This window comes from Acanthochromis polyacanthus, chromosome 20 (genome assembly GCF_021347895.1).
Source record: "Acanthochromis polyacanthus isolate Apoly-LR-REF ecotype Palm Island chromosome 20, KAUST_Apoly_ChrSc, whole genome shotgun sequence".
Classification (NCBI taxonomy): domain Eukaryota; kingdom Metazoa; phylum Chordata; class Actinopteri; family Pomacentridae; genus Acanthochromis; species Acanthochromis polyacanthus.
Genome location: NC_067132.1, coordinates 32,936,684 through 32,957,278, shown reverse-complemented (window position 1 = coordinate 32,957,278; position 20,595 = coordinate 32,936,684). Strand labels below are relative to the sequence as shown.

The 20,595-nt window shown below is 44.8% G+C and overlaps 1 protein-coding gene across 1 annotated transcript; it reads right to left on the bottom strand.

Moving 5' to 3' along the window:
- Positions 1–548: 548 nt before the first annotated feature.
- LOC127531357 (neuropilin-1a-like) lies at positions 549–20,387 on the bottom strand. The gene is made up of 6 exons (XM_051940479.1): positions 20,363–20,387; positions 19,045–19,200; positions 16,355–16,521; positions 6,860–7,015; positions 4,604–4,748; positions 549–931 (listed from the first exon to the last, which is right to left on the bottom strand). Exons 1-6 carry the CDS (start codon positions 20,385–20,387, stop codon positions 585–587), a joined length of 996 nt encoding a protein of 331 aa, XP_051796439.1. The 3' UTR covers positions 549–584.
- Positions 20,388–20,595: the final 208 nt, after the last annotated feature.

Below are 20,595 nucleotides of genomic sequence, written 5' to 3'. Positions count from 1 at the left end.
TGTAAGTGTGTGCATTCATTGAGCAATGTGTTGGTGTGTGTCTTCTGGGCAGGCAGATAAATCTTTGGTCACTTCTCTACGTTGCTCGTTCTTTCCTCCCCTGTTTTCCGCTGACTCCCTTCACCCCTCCTTTCTCTCTGGAGAGGTTTCGCTATCCATTGAAAGGGTTGAACGGCGTGTGTCGTGCAGAATACAAAGCAGGAAGAGAGAACTGGGGAAAGAACTCTGAGGACTTGAGATGCTTATCCTAATGTGATTCAAAGCACTGCTGAAATTGACTCGCTATGACTGTTGAATGACTCACAACTACCAGGCGCAATGCTCTAGTGACAACTGACTAAATGCGTCATAATCAGAATCGATGTTCTGATGTATCTGAGAAACATTTTTAGAAGCATGAATTCAAATCCTTTTCCATCCATTCTAGCCTATCCCCCAGAACAAACTGTGGCCCACACAGAAAGAAAAGATCAAGAGTTCCTTGGTTAGGGTTCTGCTTCTAATTTGTTACTAGAACTGGAACAAACATCACAAGTGGTTTTCGGACATTCTTTAGCATTGCTGAAGGGTATTGTAGTACGTGTTCAACAAACCCTCACCTTTGGCTTGTTCCCATTCGTGTCTAACACCATCCTCCAGTCAGAGCCGTTGTTGCTATAGCCGAGGCGAAATTTCTTCATGAAGACCTTGTTCTCACGGTGCTTCCCTCCCTGGATGATCAACCCCTTCAGCAGCTTCTCCTCACCTAAATCCACCTGCAGCCATTCATTAGTGAAGGGCTGTGGCTGGGGCAGCAGGGTCCAGCCTGTCCTGCTGGTCAGCAGACGAGCATTCTCTGGTACCCAGCTCCTGTCCGTATGGGAGGACGCAGTGATCTGGTTGTCAGTGATCAAGCCTGATACCATACCCAGCATGCCCGAGCATGGGTACTCTAAAAGACAAAAGGGAAGGCAAAGGTGTTGGCTTTTTGATACAAATTAAAGAAAACCTGCAGAGATGGTGGACAGAAAAACAAGTCTTGATCTATATCTAAAGGCTTGATGTTCAACATCATTTACCATGCCACAACTCCAGTTTGGTGAGTTTGAGGTTCATATAGGGGCAACAGGACTAGTCAAAGTCAGAGTCAGGAGGACTATTCCCCAAACTCTTTGTGATGTTACTGTGATCTCTCCCTCCATTCTCTTTCTCTGTTTCTCTCTGTCTGCTGATCTCATGCATACTAATTCTTCTGCCTGAAGCGGTTGTCTCCAGGCAGCCAATTAAAACCCTTCTCTCTGTTGGTGCTTCCACCTCCTGCATTCTGGGAGTGCGTTTTCTTTTCATCTCCCTACCCCTCCCTCTATAGACTCACATATACGCACACACAAAAACACATTCTCTTTGTGTTTTATCTGCTGCTGCACTCATCTACCTTCTGCTCCACAGCTGTCAACATCTGTGGGACCACATCTTTGAACATCTCGTTGTTTCCTGTCCACATTTCAAACTTACTTCTCCTCCTTTTATTCAACTTCTCTGATCTTATTCTATCATAAGTTTGTAAGTTTTAGCATCTTTGGGTGTATTTCCAATTTGTTGACAAAGGGAAATGGCTGTCTTCTAATTTTTCCGCATTTCTTCTTCTTGGTGGCAACCCTTTGTATTAAAAGTTGAATTGAGTACAACTTGTTGCTACAGCTTGGATGCATTTGCATGCATGAATCAGATTCTTAAAGCTTTACACATGTTTTTGCCTTTGAACAGTAGCAAACAAAATCTCAGGCTTGCAAAGTTTTTGTTGTTGTGCCCTTATCTAGTGAAACGTTATTTACTGTAAATCTCTACCGGCACTGTCATCAAAAACAGATGCAATTAAACAACCTGCTAAAACATTTCTACTAACCAAAATACAAATGAATTTATTTTGGACATTACATTTGCACTCATGTATCACATCGCTGTACATTGCCATACTGCTTGGTAGGTAGGTATTCAATCCTTTGTCATAGTTGAATTGTCTACCCTGCTGGGATTTGCTTCTGGATTAAAACAAAAGACAAGAATCTACTATAGCAAGGCATACAGCATTATTTGTTAATATTCATGTCACATTTTACAGTACTGAGGTCTGTGAAACTTCTTCACAGTCTTTGTGTCCCATGAGGACTACGGTTAGTGGTTCATGGTGCAACTTAAGTCTTACATCTAAATCCTATTGTTAGTCTTATGCACTTCTGAAACGCATCTCTGTGAAGCTCATAGAACATGCAGGAGTTTACAAAAGTTTCCCGATGTTGCAACTGACACTCTAAGTCTGATACTTGTATTAGGCTTAAACCTTCCCGTCTGCCGTGTCCGAACTTTTCCCAACACTTAATCCCGGGACACTGACTCAGAGACCTGTGATAAGCAATAACATATTTACTATCTGGCTCCCACGGAGGGATAAATCCAGGCATTATTACTTCTTCTGTGTCTGTATGAGACAAAGTGTGCACTGTACCACTGCAGGACTCAATAGCATAGCTGCATCTGGGAAAAGCGAGTGAAAACTTGGAGAACAAGGCCTCATTCAGACACGTCTTTCTCTCTCTGGTTATCTAAAGCAGCTCCGATGCCAACCCGTGAGACAAATCTGTGGTCCTGCATTCTAGAAAAGTCCAAAGTGGAGCTCAAGTAACAAATGCTGTCAGGGTGGAAGCCTCTTGACTGATTTGTTTTCTTTCGTCTTTGGCCAAGATCTATTTGGGATTGATCAGAAGAGCGAGCCCGTGGCAGAGCAAAGGTAAAACCCTGCACACTGGACGCCTTTGAAGTGGGATGCTATGGAGAAAGGTACATGTGTGTGATTAGGAGTGTGTGTCTGTGTGCGTTTGTGACACTGATCTGAGTTTAGACTCTCGAGTAAACTCCCCGGGTCATCTGGAGCTGTTAATCGTCTTCAGCTGCGATCACAGAAGCTGCCGAGATGGCATGCACACAGTGACACACCCACAGGAACAAAAATTTGTGTGTATGTTTGTGGAGTGCAGGCATGGAGAGGAATATACATGGCTTTGTGGGCTGAGTTCAGGGTTTGGGTGGAGCATCAGTGGTTCATCAGTGATATTTATGTACCATGGCGTATTTACAAACAGCAGGGCGGTGGATCTTCTTATTAATGAGTAGCTGTTTGTATCAGGAGGGGCTTGCGACCATGATAATTAAGGAAACATCTTGCAACATTCTGGGGCTTAACTCCTCGACATACCTGACTTGGTGGGGGTGGGAAGATGGAAATGCACATTTGAATAGTTTCATAAAGCTCCACACCCCTAGTTTCCATCACATTTAGTGCAGTGGTCGGCCGCTGCTATGGCAGCACTTTTCCGGAAATGTGGAGATGCACTTAGAAAGCTCTCCATACTTTTCTTCTCATTAAAGTTCTGGTATCAGGGATCCATAACTCAATGTAGAAGTGAGTGAGTCACTGGGTTTATACAGCCCTCAAGAGCCTCAGAGTTTCCCTCAGTCTCTCTGACAGTGCAGCTAGCATGCAGTGAAGCTGGCAGCGTCTTCGGAGCACCCAGGGGTCCTGACGTCATTACGGAGGCCCTGTGGTGACTTCGATTCTGTGATGTGTTTATGCTCTGTGCAGCGGTCTGGTCGTGTGCCCCAAACATACGCCCCAGCTGTAACCCTGCTGTACCCACAGTGCCCTCTGCTATTACATGAACAGCCACGCATATGTAACGTATAACTGCTCCACAAAAACACAAAGTGCTTTTCACATATGAGGGCATTTAGTGGGCCACAACCAATCCTGACCCCAACTTTAATCCAATCCTTAATGTCTGAACTAACAACACTGACAAAAAGCAGTTACTTTTTGCTTTTTGTCTGTCCTTGAAAGATATATTCCATATCTAAGTACAGAAGAACAAAACACACTGGGAAGCACTAATTAGAATTCAATACACATGCTCATAATCCCACAGAGATCCAGACAGATGTGTTAAAACCATGCAAAAGGGAGTTGCACACACCACATATTAAAATAACATCAACAAAAAGGCAAAGATAAGAAGAGTGTTGCCAAAATCAAAGCTTCATAAGTAAAAGACAGACTGCAGACTAAAGAGGAGGCTGAGAAGAGCTCAGCATAAGGGATGGGGCCGTGCAGAGCCCACCCAGCTCCAGCTCCCTCTGCCTGCCAGCTGTTGGCTCCATTTATATTAAATGACGTACAACTAAACATGGGGAAACATAAATATGTAATCCTAATTCATGTGCCACTTTTCTATTATGCAGCAGCTTCTCTTAGCCTTTGAGGGGGACTCTTGCAGAAAGAGAGCTTCATCTCACACCTGGCAGAATTGAGGTGTTTAGCCAGCTGGGGCCTGGATGGGAAATAAACTGTGTTGCAACAAGAAGAAAGTGAAAACAACACGGACACGTGCGGAAGTCATACAGAGTTGGTGGCATCAGCTGGCTACTGCATTTGAAAGTGTTACATATACAGTTAGAGCATAACCTCTATTATACAGAGTAGTCAGTTTTCAGCGGTAGCTGTGAGCAAAGACAGTGCTGCAATGCGCTTGTATATGTATGTGGATCAGCAGGGATCTCAGCAGTAACCAACCTGATATCTTACAGCCATACACCTCGAAGCGCAGTGCGATGCCTGTTTCCCAGGTAACGGGACGGATCCGGACGAAGCGCGTCAGCGTGGGCTTAGGCAGCATCGTCTTAGCAACGTCTGTTGGGTTGGTGTTGCCTTGGAAAACCTGTGAAAGAAGCAGGAGAAAGTAAATTATTGACAGAATATGTTGAGTTGAGATGCAGAGTCAGAATTTCTCTGAGGTTTTGGCTGCATTAGATACAGAAACAGACAATTCAAGGAAAGATTCACATTGTTTTTCAACTAACAAATGTTTAAGATGTTTCATGTGAATCTGAAATAAAAAAAACAAAAGAAATGGAGCTGAGAGATTGACCTTTGTCTGTACTCAGTCAAGATATTGACACAAGAAGTAGCATTGACAATCTACTGAAACATACAAAAGGGCGATCTTTTCTTGTGGTTCAATAACTGTTTTTAATACAAGACAAATACATAGTATGGTGTGAAAGTTTTGCGCACATATAAACAGTTACTCTGTTACTTCTGGAATTGCCCCTGCTCCTCCTCTTGCACCACATGTTGCAGCCAAATCTGGCAGTCTCCTGTGACTATGAAACCTGAGGCGGGATGTGTAACACTTAAAAGACCAGATTGGCTCAAGATGCCCTTTCTCTGTCCGCTGCTTCCAGATCTTGTGTAGGTTTTACTGCAGTGTCTTGTTGAAAGGTCAGAGATGTCACTGGTCTCCCCCAGGGTCAGTTGACAGTTTACTAGCACCATACGAGGGGCCGGCCACCCGTCTGAATGACTCCCTACAGCCCATCACAGTTCATTCTGGGTAATTGAATCACAACGGTGACCATACAACCTCCTGACCTGCCTGACTGAGGAGCTATGGGGCAGAGAGAAATCCAACTGAGAGAACCAGGATGGAAAGATAGAAAGATAGACATTCTGCTAATCTAGGATGAACTAAAACACCACAAGGGTGTACCCACTAGTCTATAGAGCCAGCCTACCCTTTCGACACTCAGTCCTTCAGTAATACCTGTCAACTACATCACTAAGGGACCCTGGAACAAAGTCATCCACTCTGTTAAATGTCACGCCGAGTCTCCTCTCCACTCGCTAACTGTAAAGTGGCTTTTTCCAGGGCTGCGCTAAGATGCCAAACTGCAGGCTCAGCATGCAGCAAATGGTGCCCCTCCGCACAAAAGCACTTTAGAGTCCGGAAAAACACAGGCCAGGCTTACCACGGCACCTTTAAGCTGCCACTTTACAGAGGGGACTGTGTACTTTGGAGAGACCATAAAAGAATCAAGCCTTGGGGCATATGTACACAGTAGCACAAGCACGCTTGTTTGGATGCTCTGTTGCTGTTGGGAACTTTTTTCTTTTCTCACTGCTTCACTCAAAAATGTCTCGTAGTATTTACATGTCATGCTAACATGTGGACTGTCACACACACACACACACTTCCCTGACCTTCCGGACACCCACAGTGCAGGCTGTGTTTGCCTCCAGATGGACAAAACCTGGTCTGTTTGACAGGCTGATCAGCGATCAATGGTTACAGCCTGTCACGCTCCGGTCAAGCATGCCATCCCTCCCTTCGTTCCTTTACTTGTCCCTCTCTTCTGGGCCCACCTCTCCCAGCTGCTCAAATTTGACAGCCTTTCCTAGTTGCATCCACCCCCTTTAACTCTTGTTTGTCAAGTCTTTTGTCATCCCTTGTCCTTTTTTGACAAATTGATGGGTGCCTGACATAAAACAGAGGCAACATTCCTACAAGAATCCTCCCTGTGGTTGCTTCAGTGCTGTATTAGCACCACAGTTTTTCACCATCTACTTACACTGATGTTGGGCATATTACCATATCATCAAAGGGTATAATTGCATGCTGGGAGACAGAGACTAAAGTACATGTAGTCGTGTAGTTCCCCTTTTGTTAAGCTCAAAGGAAATTTGGAGCAGACCACAATTCAACTCAGCTGGCTCCTTTACTGAACTGGGATATTCCAAGTGCAGTAAATGTGCAGGAGCAGTTTTTATGACCCAGTCTCTGGTCAGGGAGATGCAAAAATTCACAACACTACTGTTATCACTTAGCTTCTTGCAAATAGTTGCATGTAGAGCTTGTGGCTGCAAACATATCCAGAAAGGTTACTAGGGCTTCACAGTTAATTTCACTTTTTAACGTAGAGCTTAGAAGTGAAGCTACTACACCATCCCTGGCTGAAATGAAAGTTTTATCACATAAATGTTGAGAAATACCTTCTGTTTGGAGCCTTCTTTCAAAGTGATCCAGTCTTCTCCATTTGAGCTGACATCCACCTTGTAGGACTTGACAAAGTAAACCCTCCGGGTCTCCTGGGAAATGGCACCCTGGGTACCAATGGCTGAGACAAACCGCAAGAACCCAAGGTCCACCTGAAGAGGGCAAAGAGAGGAGAGACAACTGAGAAACCGCTGCTCTAAATGACTTTGCACTTTACAGAGAAAATTCTGCAGTGGCTGCTGCAAGCCTCTTTCCCTTCAGTTTTAAGGAGAATACTGATAAGCTGAGCTACACAGAGCCAAATGTAACGCTCTTTGTGTATTCAAGTGCATAAATAACTTCTGTAGAAAATATTTTCAATGCACACAGCCTGCATTAATAATACAGAGACAATCTGGAGAGTAAAAAATACAGCTCTAGCATCAGGATCACCTCTGGCCACAAGCTCATCAACGGCTACCTGGAATTTAATAAACAGCAATGAAATGATATTCACATTAATGAAAGAGACACTAGATGACAACTTAATTTCCTGAGATGGGAGACAAGAGCTTATTGGATAAAAGTGAATGTTGAATAGAACGGGGTCTGCAATCACATTATCAGAATCGGCCAGGAGGAAAGAGAGATACAGATTGAATATCAAATACTGTGCCTTTAAAATATGCAGGGCTTTATAAAGTAATCATGAACTGCAGTACATTACTGCGGGGCTATTATATTTTCACGACGGGGTCAGAGAGGCACATGTGTGAGCGTCTGGGTGCAAGTCATGCTCATGTATATATTTTCAAAAAATGTATTTGTGCTGTATTTGGAGATGATGCTGGGCAGAGCGAGTGGCTGGTTCGCATCAGACCTGGAAAAAGAGCACAGTGTCTGTCTGCCAACCATCACGCCTGTTCACAAACACCATCATCACTGCCAGGAAAGAAAGAACACACGCAAAGTCCCTCTATATGTCACCCTGGCTTCTGTTCCTGTGACCCGAAATAGCCTTCAAACTGGCTTTTGATCATGCTAACGCTGCTGTCTAACTTCACCGGGACTGTGCAGGTCTGGAGATGTCAGCTGTTTCTAGTTCTGGGACTCGCACGCAATTTTTCAGCCACCAGAAATAACAAATGGGCTCCCTTTGACCACTGCGGAGGCTACTTAACCCCACGAACCATCCCTTCATCCATAACAGGAGCAAAGAGTGGGTGCGGTGCGAACCTGAAAAACTTTCAAAGAATTCCAACCCCTCAGTGTATAAGCAGCATGCTTAATTTTAACAAGCGTTAACACCATCTTTGACAGGCTGAGCTGACATTAATGAGGAGTAATGGTGTTGCGTGCAGACGCTGCTAAAACGTGATCGAGTGATGCAGGGAAGTCGGGGCGTTGGTGGAACAGGTTTCCAAGATCATGATGAGAGACGAGGCCTTTGATGTTGACGTGAGATGGGCTCGGGCTCTGATGCATGGCGACCAGAGTCTTGAGTAGATTACTGAATCGACTCAGAGGAGATCATCGGTATGTGCATGTGCAAGGGTGTGTAAGAAAGAGCGACAGCAGTTAAATCCTTTATGTGAGAGAGAGCAGGCAGACACAGTAGTGTGCACATATTTCAGAAAATCAAAGCCAGGGTTATCTGCCTGCAAAAATCTTAACAGAGCTCCGGCATGTTAAAACCAGACAGTCGGCTAGGTTTGGCTGCCAACCTTATATACGGCACCGTACCACACTTAATGATTCAGAGCAGGAAAAGAACATCTGCATGCCACGCTGGTCATTCCTGCTCCTCAAGTTCACTTCCAGAAGCAAAAAGACATAAACAGATGGGAGCAATAAATGAGGTTCCACCATGATATTCTCTCACTCTCCCTTGGCCACTCAAAGGATTTGGATGGATGGAGACTGACAAAAAAGACAGTCACATACAGAGACAGAATACTTTTGTTCCTGTCTACAGGCTCAAAGGGCTTTTACAGTAAGTCCCACATTTCTTTTGGGTCCACAAATAGAAACAAAATCAAATCCTGTCAGCTTTAGACTGTTCCCATTTAATAACGCAAGAGCTGACTTCCTCTCTGCTGGGTAAATGGCTGTATATGCCAGTGCTGGATGGGGAAAGCATAGCGGATGGCAGCGAGGTCTGCACTGGCGTTCAATATATTAGACCAGGCAGGTCTTTAACATCTTCATTCAAATGGCCAGTCTGGTTTATTTCCAGTCTGGCCCACTGGCAAAGTGGCTTACTGTAAAGGCTTAACTAAAAATGGTCTAATAGGAAGACTTGGCCTTGGGATGTTTTCTCTGAAAGGATCTCATTAGGTGTAATGGAGAAGAAGAGCCTCTGGGAATGAAATGAGTGGCGGGGCTAATTGGGAACACTCATGGGTGCTCAGACTGAACAATATGAGGACATGAGCATGCTGAAATATGGCGGATTTGAAGAGAGTTGGACTGATATATGACCTTAATCAATATTCTGGTCCAAGTTTATTTTGTAACTTTTTATTGAAGGGGCTCTCTGCCAGTTGATGGGTGTGGTTTAGCTTCCCATTGTTATATGCTTCCATCACCTTGTGGTTCACTAGTTTCAAAGTTCCACAAACCACAGTGATGCTGAAGAAAATCAAGTCACTGTGATTTTTTGGGAAAGTTTTTGGCACAGAATTTCAAATTCTAGGCAGCTTGAGTTTGAAAAAGGCATCAGGGTTAGTTGTCACAGGATTTGAGGAGGAGACATGATGAAAGACAGCGGGAGGAAGGAGAGAGAGGAAAGAGATGACGGAAAAGGAGAGAAAAGTCAAGGTGGGAAGGTTGGGAGGTCAAACAAGCCACTGACAGTGATGCCTTGCAAGATGTGAAGGACAGAAGCATGGGGTCTCTAGTGAAGAAGTGCACAGACAAGATCAATTTCACAGACAAGGGCTGATAACAGGGCCTGGGTAATGAGCGAAGCATGATTTATTAATGGCTGCTTGTTAGAGGCAGAAGAACGAGGCCGAGGCTGCGCTAACAGACTGAGGTTACATGGGTCAGGGAAAGAAGACGGGCTGCCAGGACGCTTGGATGTAAAGCACAGTCCATCCCACACCACAGAGACCACAGTGAAAACAAACAGGCTCAGATAATGATTACTAGTGGGACTCCTTTTAGCCCAAAGCCAAAGACAGCACTTGCTGACCTATATACATAAACCAATAACCAGTATTTAGAAATCACAAGGAGTCCACAGTGTATCCTGAGTAAATATATCACTCACAGATGATAAACTATTTGTCATCTAGACCTGAAAGGCTGATTCATATCTAATGGGTGATGTAATCATTCTGTGGAAAGGTGTGAATTATGCCTGCATCTATGGAGCTACGCTACATTTTGAGACTCTGCTGTTCTAACAGATCGAAGCAGGTAATTCCTCTACATTGACCATATTGTGGTTTCTCCTATGAGAGTGTTTGGACTCAGGCCCACCTATAGACAAATGACACTATACATTCTGGGCATGCTGGTGCACAGTAACTCATATCTGGAGGGACACACAACCTGAGCCATAAACATGCCAGGCTGGGTAAGAAATCACCCAGGCTTCTCAGAATCTTTCCATAAAGCAGTGGCAGGCTGATATGTGGGCAAGACTTCAATGTGTCCTTGTCTCCCAGGAGTTTTTTCCTGCTCCAGTATAGTCCAAAATATGCTTGACTAGTTGTGTATGTGTGTGTGTGTGTGTGTGTGTGTGTGTGAGAGTGTGTGTTTTGGGTGTTTTCTACCTTCCTGTTGTGCGGCAAACTGATGACTTAAAGCCCCTTGCCTCACAACAGCCAGTGTGCAAGGCTCCAGTGGTTTCACAAACTAATGAAACCAGAAAGGCAGAAAAAGAATTAGTCATGCTCAGGCTTGTAACATCAGCCAGTTAAAGCCCGGTGTGCGTGCAGATAGATCGACATACTGAAATCCACTTGGGGGGGCTCAATGGGGGTGTATATATATATATATATATATATATATATATATATATATATATATACACACACACACACACATATATATATAGACACACACACACACACACACACACACACACACACACACACACACACACACACACACACACACACATATATATATATATATATATATATAGATGGCATGTATGGGAGACTTTAGGAATAACTGATTGTAAATAATAGACAGTGTATTTATGTGTTTATGTGTGTTTGTGCAAGTTAGTTTAGTTTCAAAATCATTACTCAGAGTATTGTCTTTGTGCTCTATGACTCAGATGTGCAGCAAGGCCACATGATATGTAATTGAGGCTAAAGTCTCGTCAGTGTTGTGATGTTGCAGCAAGCAGACATGCAGTTTATATGGCCGGGGAAGGGAAATAGTTCAAGAAACAGTAGAGGCTCAAAAGCTCTATCTCTGGCTGCTTGATTGGCTTATAATTGAGTTGCCAAGAAGTTGCATGCAGCAATCTGTACTCTGTGAGAAGAACAACCAGAGACTTTTGTTTGAAATCCATTTCTCTGCTTTCCCAACAGAAGGGGAAAAATAGCTGTGTGTGTGTGTGTGTGGGCTGCTGACTGAATAACCGAGGCCTCTGGGGAATGAGTTTATTCGTTTTCCCCCACCAAAAACAACAACAAGAGAAATGCCGAGGGTGAGAAGGAAGGGAGAACTCCTCTTTGTTCCAAAGTCAAAGAGCAGCTGGTAGACATAGACAGAGGCTCTGGTCCAGGAAACAATCTCTGGAAATGCTTTATGGATCTCAAAGGATGGTATCGTCAGAAGTCATAAAGTAGATGCAAAGCCTTAAGTCACCTGCTTTTTTTTGTTTTTTTGCATGCATTCAAATTCTGACAAGGCTTTTCTTTGTATGGTAATGACAGAAAGCTGACATTTTTGTGAACTGACAAACACACACCTACTTTGACATGCAGCTAAAGAGATGCGCTTCTATCCCCAGATGTTGTATATAAAGCAGCTTTCAGCAATTTGCTTCCTAATTTCAACCACAGTTACTTTGGTGTTGGTAGCGGAAGCTTTTAGGAATAGCTCCATTACCTGAAAGTGTAATTAATTCTCTTTTCATGAAAATTGTATTACTCAAATGCTCCAGGACCTGTGGGCTCCACTTACGACCTTCCATTTATCACAATATTCACCTGACAGGAATTACAGTTTATTTTTAGCACCTCAACACCTCTTTGGTGGCATTAAATTATGCATGTCTTCCCATGCACTGATCATCTGTTTTCCTGACAAAGAGGGATGTATAGGTAAGACAACAGCGAGAATAAAATCAAAGGTTGTGTGATTTGTGGTGTTGTGCTCAGCCACATGTGTACTGCTGTTGATTAAAGGTTTCGGTCTCAGCTGTTAGAGGAAGTCTGGTTTTAAAGTTTGTGAATCATCTTTAAGAATCTCACTCCAGGGTCATTCCCATCCGTGCCCCACACACATGACTAACGCTCTGAGTAATGATTATGAAACCAAGACACGCTGATAGGGACGGAAAGGAAGGCGACCTGAAGGTATGTCACGTCTGGAATCCGCCTGATGATCCTATCCCAGGATATACAGCTGCACATGATCGTTTAGTGATGACGACTGACTGCAGGGCTTTCAGGCATTTCTCTGCTCTGTAAGGCAGACACTGAAAATGACACTGATTACGGCTGAGCTGAGTTTTTGTATCTCGGTACTTATGCCGCGCTGTTTCATTTCATTACATCATGCCATTCCTCATGTTTCGATTTCTAGTCCCACTTTTGGGCTACTTGAAACGAGTGTGGGTCTCTATCCTCTCATTGATTTTCCAATTGAGAGTGAGGCCCAGAAGCAGCGAGGCTCAGACAGCATCCATTGTTTCCATTTGTACGGCATGATGATGATCTCACCGGCAGCCGCATGCCAGCCTATGCTCCTATGCTCTCGCTAGACTTCATCAACTGAGAAGCTGCTGTTAATTACTAGTCCATATTCTAATTACTCATCACCCGGCGCGGTGGTAAGCCCTGGAACCGGGACAGAAGCGAAGAGAGAGAGAGAGACGAAAGCAACGAAGGGGGCATTTTTGGGAAATCATTGACCTGAGGTAATTGAAAGCACATTTGGATGAGAAGGAAAACAGGATATGGAAGAACGTGCCGGTTTAGCATCTGACATGGTGGCCAGAACTGTAGTTTCATCAAGGAAGAGTGCAATTAGTGGTTGTTTGGTTGGTCAAGTGGTGGAGCTCAACCTGTGATCCAGCCAGGACTCACAGAACTGTCTCTCTTACAGATTTGCAAGACATAGAGCCAACACAGGTCGTGCCCTCATGTTTAAACCTCCCACGTCAAGTTACTCTGTAAATGGTTGACTTTACCTCGAAATTACTATCATATATTGGAGATAAAGATGCATACTGTGGCAACAAACACAGATACGCTCCTCAAGGACAGTGCTTTCATCTGTCAGAAAGGTGAGATTAAAGCATTTCTCACAAAACAAGAGTTAAGAGACTCATTATCTCCTGTTATGATTAAACAATTTAGGTGATCAGAGACACATAAAGGCTAATAAATACATAAATACTGATGAAGCAGTCATGGATAATGCATCCTGGCAAGAAGACTGAGGATAACGTCAAGAGCTGATGCAGCTAAATTATAGATATGGAGAGCAAGCTCAAACTCATGAGGATGACAAACTCCAACCAGCTCTATGGGATGACATGTACTGTATATTGCCATTATGAGATGCTCAACAGAGAGGCTTTCAGGTATTGACAGTTGGGTTCTTTCCAAGACTGTGTAAATTATTCATGCTGTGTGTACGTGCAATCAATGGCAGCTGCCTGACATAGATGCAGTCAGTCTTTTATTGTGTCATTTGGATGTTGTAGTGGCTCCTGGTGGCCATCAGATCCTTCCTATTTGACAAAGACACACTATATGAAATTCTTAACAATTTCCGTGACACTGCTCCATAAACATGCTACACCTTCCCCTACGAGACAAATGTGTTGCACAGATGCAGGCATTTCCTCGCCACTGTTGTGTGAGTTCATAAAGCAAGGAGCAGCCCATTGACTGGGTAGTCTGCTGGTTTACACTCATTAATTTTTGCTGCAACCTGCCGTTGTTCATACTGTTAAGCTTCAGAGAAAGACATGGCTCACACTGGCAGATAATATTCACAAATCTCCCTCTACCTTGATGTAGATCTGTAAACCTGGAGAGGAGGGAGGACGGAGAAAGAGTGGAGTGAATAGGAATAGATCTGAAAGGAGCAAAGAAAAAAATGAAATGAAGGCCTGTTTTGAGGGATTATCGCCTCTTTCTTTACTCCCTCCTCCAGCCGCAAACCCCCTCAAAGGACATCTGTCCATCTCTGTGTAGACCAAAAGGCTGATTAATGACCTGGCTAACCCAACACTCAACGCTGAACCACACCACACCAATCTAATTACCCGGTGAAGAGCGCACAGACTCGAGCATCTTGCCCTCCTTCCCTTCATGCATCAGAATGAGGCAGCATTAAAATGGATGACAAATCTGGATTATGTTCGGTAAAGAAGAAGGAAAGCAGAGCGAAGGAAAATGCCCAGGAATCAAAGGCCGCCTGTCATGAATAATAAAACTGTCTGCCTCAAACTGCAGTCAGGGAATGATAAATGAAATAAATAATGAATTGATTACTATGCATCTGACTGCACACTGAGATGATTTGTACGTGCCGCGAGGGGGCCTGAGCTTGTTGCAACACCATGGACAGGCTTAATGAAAGAGGAATGAAGAATTCTGCTCTTTTAATACCACTTGTGATAATTGGACTTCTGCTCAGAGTGCTCGGCACAAGTGCATCGCACTCCTTAGAAAACATAAATTACGTGGCAACCACAGACTTGGCTCATTTACTGCATTTGAAATTAGAAATTAGAAGAGTCTCATTCAGTGTTTTCATCTGATTAGTATTGGGAAATCAGCACACCCATTAGAGCACATCCCTTTCAAATCCAGATTTTTACTGCCGAATCAAATCCTCAATATGATCAATAATATAACAGAGAGACTCTAGAGTGGCAACAAATCATTGTGATCACTTGTAATTTCCGCTGACAAAAAGGCAAAGCGGGGCAGGGCAGGCTTCACATCAATGCCGTTACACTTAACCCACACATCAGACTATGAACAATGGATTGTCCTTTGCAGGAGACAAATATTTTCATACAACAGACTGTGGAACTGCTGGAGGAAGCGTTAAGGCAGGCCACGATTCTTCCTGATCCACTCAGGCACATGTTGGGGTCCTCTGCAGGACAATATGGACCCTGCCAGACCCTCCTACTCACCCACAAAGCCAAGAACAAACACATGGACACACACAAGCATGGGAGAACACACATAAACCTGCACACATACTCAGTCACATACTGATTAAATTAGTCTGAAGGAGCAACAGGGGCCCCCGGGACAATATTTTCATTGCAATAATAAAGGAAAAGCTTGCTTATGGCCCTCCCCAAGCAAATATTTGGCTTTGGGTCAGCTCTATTATTCATCCCCTGAGGAATATGCTGGGGCCAAACTTTTCAGCAATGAAGCAAAGACTGTAGAAAAAGAGTAGAAAAGAAAAACAGTCTGGGCATTTACAAGGCCTGGAGGCTTTCGGTTAATAAATCAAACATGTTCCAAAAGCATCTAGGTAGTGCTGTGGCAGGTGTGTCACTGTGGGGTTTGTGCTGTGAGTGGACTTGGGATATGTGACTTATCCCCATCTAGGGATGGAGGAACTAAATCCTTAATCTTCCACATAAAGTTCCCTTGGTGGGTGATGATCGCTTTGTGCAGATAAGCCGACAGACAGAAATATATGACAGAGCCTGTTTGTGTGTGTGTGTGTGTGTGTGTGTGTGTGTGTGTGTGTGTGTGTGTGTGTGTGTGTGTGTGTGTGTGTGTGTGTGTGTGTGTGTGTGTGTGTGTATGTGTGTGTGTGTGTGTGTGTGTGTGTGTGTGTGTGTGTGTGTGAAGCTAGGCAGGATGCCTGGACTAAATCCCAGCATCCCTGGAGGCAGTCTCTGTTATCAAGGAAAAGGAAAGTTATCAGGTAGACAGGAAGACAGAAGGAGAGAGAGACAGAGACAGATAGGTAGACAGTGACAGAGAGAGTGGACACAGGCAATTTTGGTGAGGTGTGGACTCCACCACCCGGAGGTCCATCAGGACGGCTGACATTCATCATCGAAATTGTTGGGTGTTATAGAGAAACTGCACCTCCAGAGACTGAAGGACAAACACAGAACACACCTACTGTGTTCAAGCAGGCAGGAGTCACTTCTAATACTACATACACCCTCAGACGGTGACTCACCTCCAAAAACATACTGCAGACAGTTGGGGAATTCTTCTGCACTGCCGTGTTTGACTTTTCAGACATTATTTACCTCTACTCTTTCAGGTAGCAATTATCTGTGGTATATAAATAATTTGCTCTGGATGACATGAAAAACGTACCTGTATCCACTCCTTGTTTGAGTCCTCTGCCGGCGTCCATGCATTTTCATAGTAGTTGAGTCTGGAGCGCTCTGGGGACCAGCTGGGGTTGTACTGGGATGAAGCCATGATTTGGTCTGATGTTATCTCTCCTGATTCCATTCCCAAAGGGTCGCTACAGTCAAAGTCTGAACAGGGAGGAAGAAGGGGAAAGAAGACAGACAGGAGGAGGATGAAAAGGGAAAAGTAAAAGATATTTAGTTGAATTCAGAGCAGGCACAATGTACCCAGCATGTGCTTTCAGTGTCCCCAGAATCAGAGTTCATCTCTGAGGAGGAGGCCACCACACGACAGGCACTCAGCGCTGCTGGCCGGAAAAGAACAGCACATCAGCAATGCCTCAGTAAATCCTTTCTGTTTCTCTCTCTCTCCCTAGTTTCTAATGGAAGCAGGATGGAAGTCTTCCACATTAAGACGTAAAAATGTCTTCATAAACATTCAGCGTGGGCTAAGTTTACGCTCGTATCAGGCATTAGAGTGACTTTCACTCCAGTTCTTTTTTCCACTGACTGGATCCATTTCCCTCACCTCCCTGTGGGCTGTTTATCTTTTTTGCACACAGTAACTATTTTCCTCTCCTTGGTCTCTTGGGGGAGTTTAGGTGTCTTTAGGATCTGTATTTAGGGCCTATATATCACACTCGGGGCCAAACCATCAATGGCAGGAGGTGGCTTCCCTTGTTTGTGTTGACATGGGGCAGCCGTTTTGAGGCATCCGGGGCTCCGCGGCTAAAGACTCTGCTGGGTCAGTTTGGGGTCGGCCTCTCTAACCCACATAGGTCAGACATGCTGACACGCTGTGGAGCAACCGTTGGAATGAAGAAAATGACCTTTTGATCCACGCAGGGGCTGTACAACGTCACCACAACATGAAGGTATGCAAAGGCACACTTTCACACATTCATGTAAACAGTTCTTCTTATTACTATTTTTCGGTGAAGTTGGTAAGTGTGCTTCTTTACGAGCAAGGTTACCACTGCCAAAATATGAAACCCTTTGGCCCAAAAATGCAGTCATGTGCTTATGTGTACGTTCACACACACAGAGGGCTCAGGACGTGGAGCAGTGTGGAACTGCTATGTGGCTGCTGCCTAAGAGCTAACACAGATGGTCTCCCCATCTGCCACACTGCTAACACACCTCAGTCACTGGGTCAGAGTGTGTGTTTGTGCTTTACAGTGTCAACGTGCAGTCGCATATGCGTGTGCTCGCACACACAAGTACGTCGGAGTCTCTGCGTGAGGCTGAGAAAACTGTCTGGCACCTCTCCACTCTCATTCTCGGCTCTCTTTGAGGAGACTGCCTGTTCTTGTCAAACTTTTGTACTCAGACCCACATTATCTAGATTAGTGACCATGATCAACAAAAGAGGCGTTTATTCGCTGCTAAGCATGCTATCTGATCATGTGCGTTACTGAACAAAGCAGGGTTGATAGCAGAGAAAATAGTGAGGGTGGACTGAGGGAAAGGGAGCAAAAGAAAACTGGCAAAGAACAAAAGACAAGGCGTCTTTTCAGCACCTTATCACCTCTCATCAGTAGCTTTCAGCCAGAGTGTACCCTTCCCTTTCCCCTTGCCATGTAGAAGCGAGAAAATCCGCTGTGTATTATGCATAAGGGGATTATGAATGATTTAAGTGGTACAAGCTTGGAAAAGCAAAGACAAAGTTTGGAGATTTAAAAAAAAAAATCTTCGATGCATCTCAGTTGGTGATGTAAGACCAAGAAATTCACTTCTAAATGAGGGTATTTACTGATCACAGGTCAGATATTTCACCATGCCTCTTAATGGCAAACGTGAAAAGTTGATTTATGTAATCTGATCTTAGATGTGTGATTAAAACGACTCAAGTAACTCGGAGGAATCTAAGGAGAAATGACATCAGCACTCATCGCTGTGCTCATTACTGCGAGCAGGGTGGTTTCGTTTGTTGCGTGTGTACATGTGTGTGTACACAGTGTCTGTCTTCCCTTTGGGCAAGACAAAATCCTTTTGGAGATGATTAGTAGATTTGGCTGAATGTCATCCATCTCTATTCAAAGACTGCGTGTGTGTGTGTGTGTGTATGGGGTGGTCTAGCCGCTGGACAGATTTATGACTTCAACCAGAGCTCGTCTTCTTTAATGAAATGTTTAGATGGAGCGTTTTGCAAAATGGGGTCAGGGGGTCGGAGCCCCGTGACAACCACGGAGCATGTAAAAGCCCTGGGGTGTGTGTAAGTGTGTGTCCAGGGTGGTTACTGGTGGGGAGGCAGGTTTTTGGAACCTCTCAGGGCCCACCGTGTGTAACTTAGGTCTTGTAAACCACGGAGGTAGACTTTACCCTGTTACACATTTCCCAAGTGAAGAAGCAGGAGGTGTTTATTTAATAACTCCTAAGCTCTGTTTAACAAGTGGGGAATTTGTCTTAATAGGACCATGTGTAGCTTCAGGAGCAGACAGGATCTGCCTTTTACTCTTACTAATACTCCTCTGGTGGTTACTTTCATGGCCTTTAATTCTTTACAGTGGTCTTTCACTGAACAAATCTCTCCAGATTGTTGATTTCCACCTTATTTAGAACACTTTTGTACCGAGGTTCTTTGGCTACCTGTAATTCTTCCTCCCTAAAATCCCCATCTGTTTAATTTTTAGCATTTTAATGACGGCTCACCCTCTGGAACAGTCCTTTCGATGACAGTGAAGTTGGCAGAAAAGCCTTCTTTTGCGATGGCGCTGTCCGTGTTGATTGTCAGTGCCAGGATGCCCGTGTAGGAGATGATTCGGCCTGGGGTGTTCTGTCCACAGTACCTCCCGATATATGGGCCCACTGGTGATGAGAAAGGAGAGAAAAACACAAATATTGTTCCTCTGGTTAGACTTGGGTTAATTCAATATTTGTTTGTTTGCCACAGCCGTGTCACACATGGGTTTAACTACCAACTCCCTCCCTGTGGAGGTGTGAAAACTAGTGTGTCAGTGAGGTATGGCACCGGCTGCATTTCATTTTCCCCTTCGACCCCATAAAGATGTGTGAGAAAAGACTCCCAACATTCCATGCCTGTTCGTCTGGTCGACACAAAGCGGAAGAGGGACCTGTAGTGTGGGGCAGGTCACTGTCTCTGTCTATTTGCTGACTGTAAATACCTCAAACTTTCTGTATCCACACTCATTTTCTTAGGCTTGAAGCGGACACAGGCACGGCCCAGTGGGTCTTGTGAAGGAGACCAAACAAGTAAAGACTGGGCACAGACAAAAGGGGAGCATTAAAAGACAGAAAGCAATAAAAGAACAAGAGGGACACGTTCCACTGAGCAGACTGAGTCAAATGGGGAAATGGGAATAAGGTGGAGGGAGGAGGGACGTTAGGGGGAGACAGAGAGGCGTGGGGAAAGAGCGATGGGGTAACGAGGGAGGGTGCAGGAGAGCAAGGGAGCACAATGACCTTGCCCTACGTCTCTGATGTGTGCTATGATCCATGCACATTCGTGAGTGTGTGTTCCTGTTGGTGTGTGGGGAGCTGCAGCTTATCTGTCATTAGTAATGCTGTGATCAGCGGCGAGTGACAGTCCTGCCTCCCTGCGGCCTCCTGTCATCCAAAACATGCCACTTCCAGTGCAGCTCCTACATGAAAGGCAAAGGCCAGGCCACAGGGACTTATGGGGCAGCGGTGTGACGGCTCAGATTAATCTTCATAAACCAGGTGCCTGCTGTATGAATCTATGTGTGCTTTTAAACTTACTAAGTCCAGAGGTGAACAAAAAAATGCCATCTCTTGCATTATCTGCATGACTCCCCAGCGCTATGAAATTTTAAAGAACTGCGCTATGAACTCCTGCCTCCTTGTTCCACGGGGAAGACAGGCAAAAGAGTGGAGGTTCTTCTTCTACAGCGCTTGTCCAGTGAGGTGTACTCTAAGAGGTGAGGGGTACTGGGAGGTGCGACTCCCCCGCTGCTTTACGGAGGCCAGCATTTGCCTGGACATCTCCCACCTCTGCACACCCCACCGGCTAGCATGCCTCCAGCCTTCTGTGCTAATGCACTATCGATCCAGCAGGCACCACAGGAACCGCCTGGCAAGAGACGACACACTATTTTCTTCCTGTGGCTTATTTTTACACTGGACCGTCTGTCACACACAACAACACTTGAACGGTTTGATGCCACATGAGTCCAAAGTGGCAGCGTCCAGTTTCTGCCCTGAACAGGCTCAGTGTTAGACAAA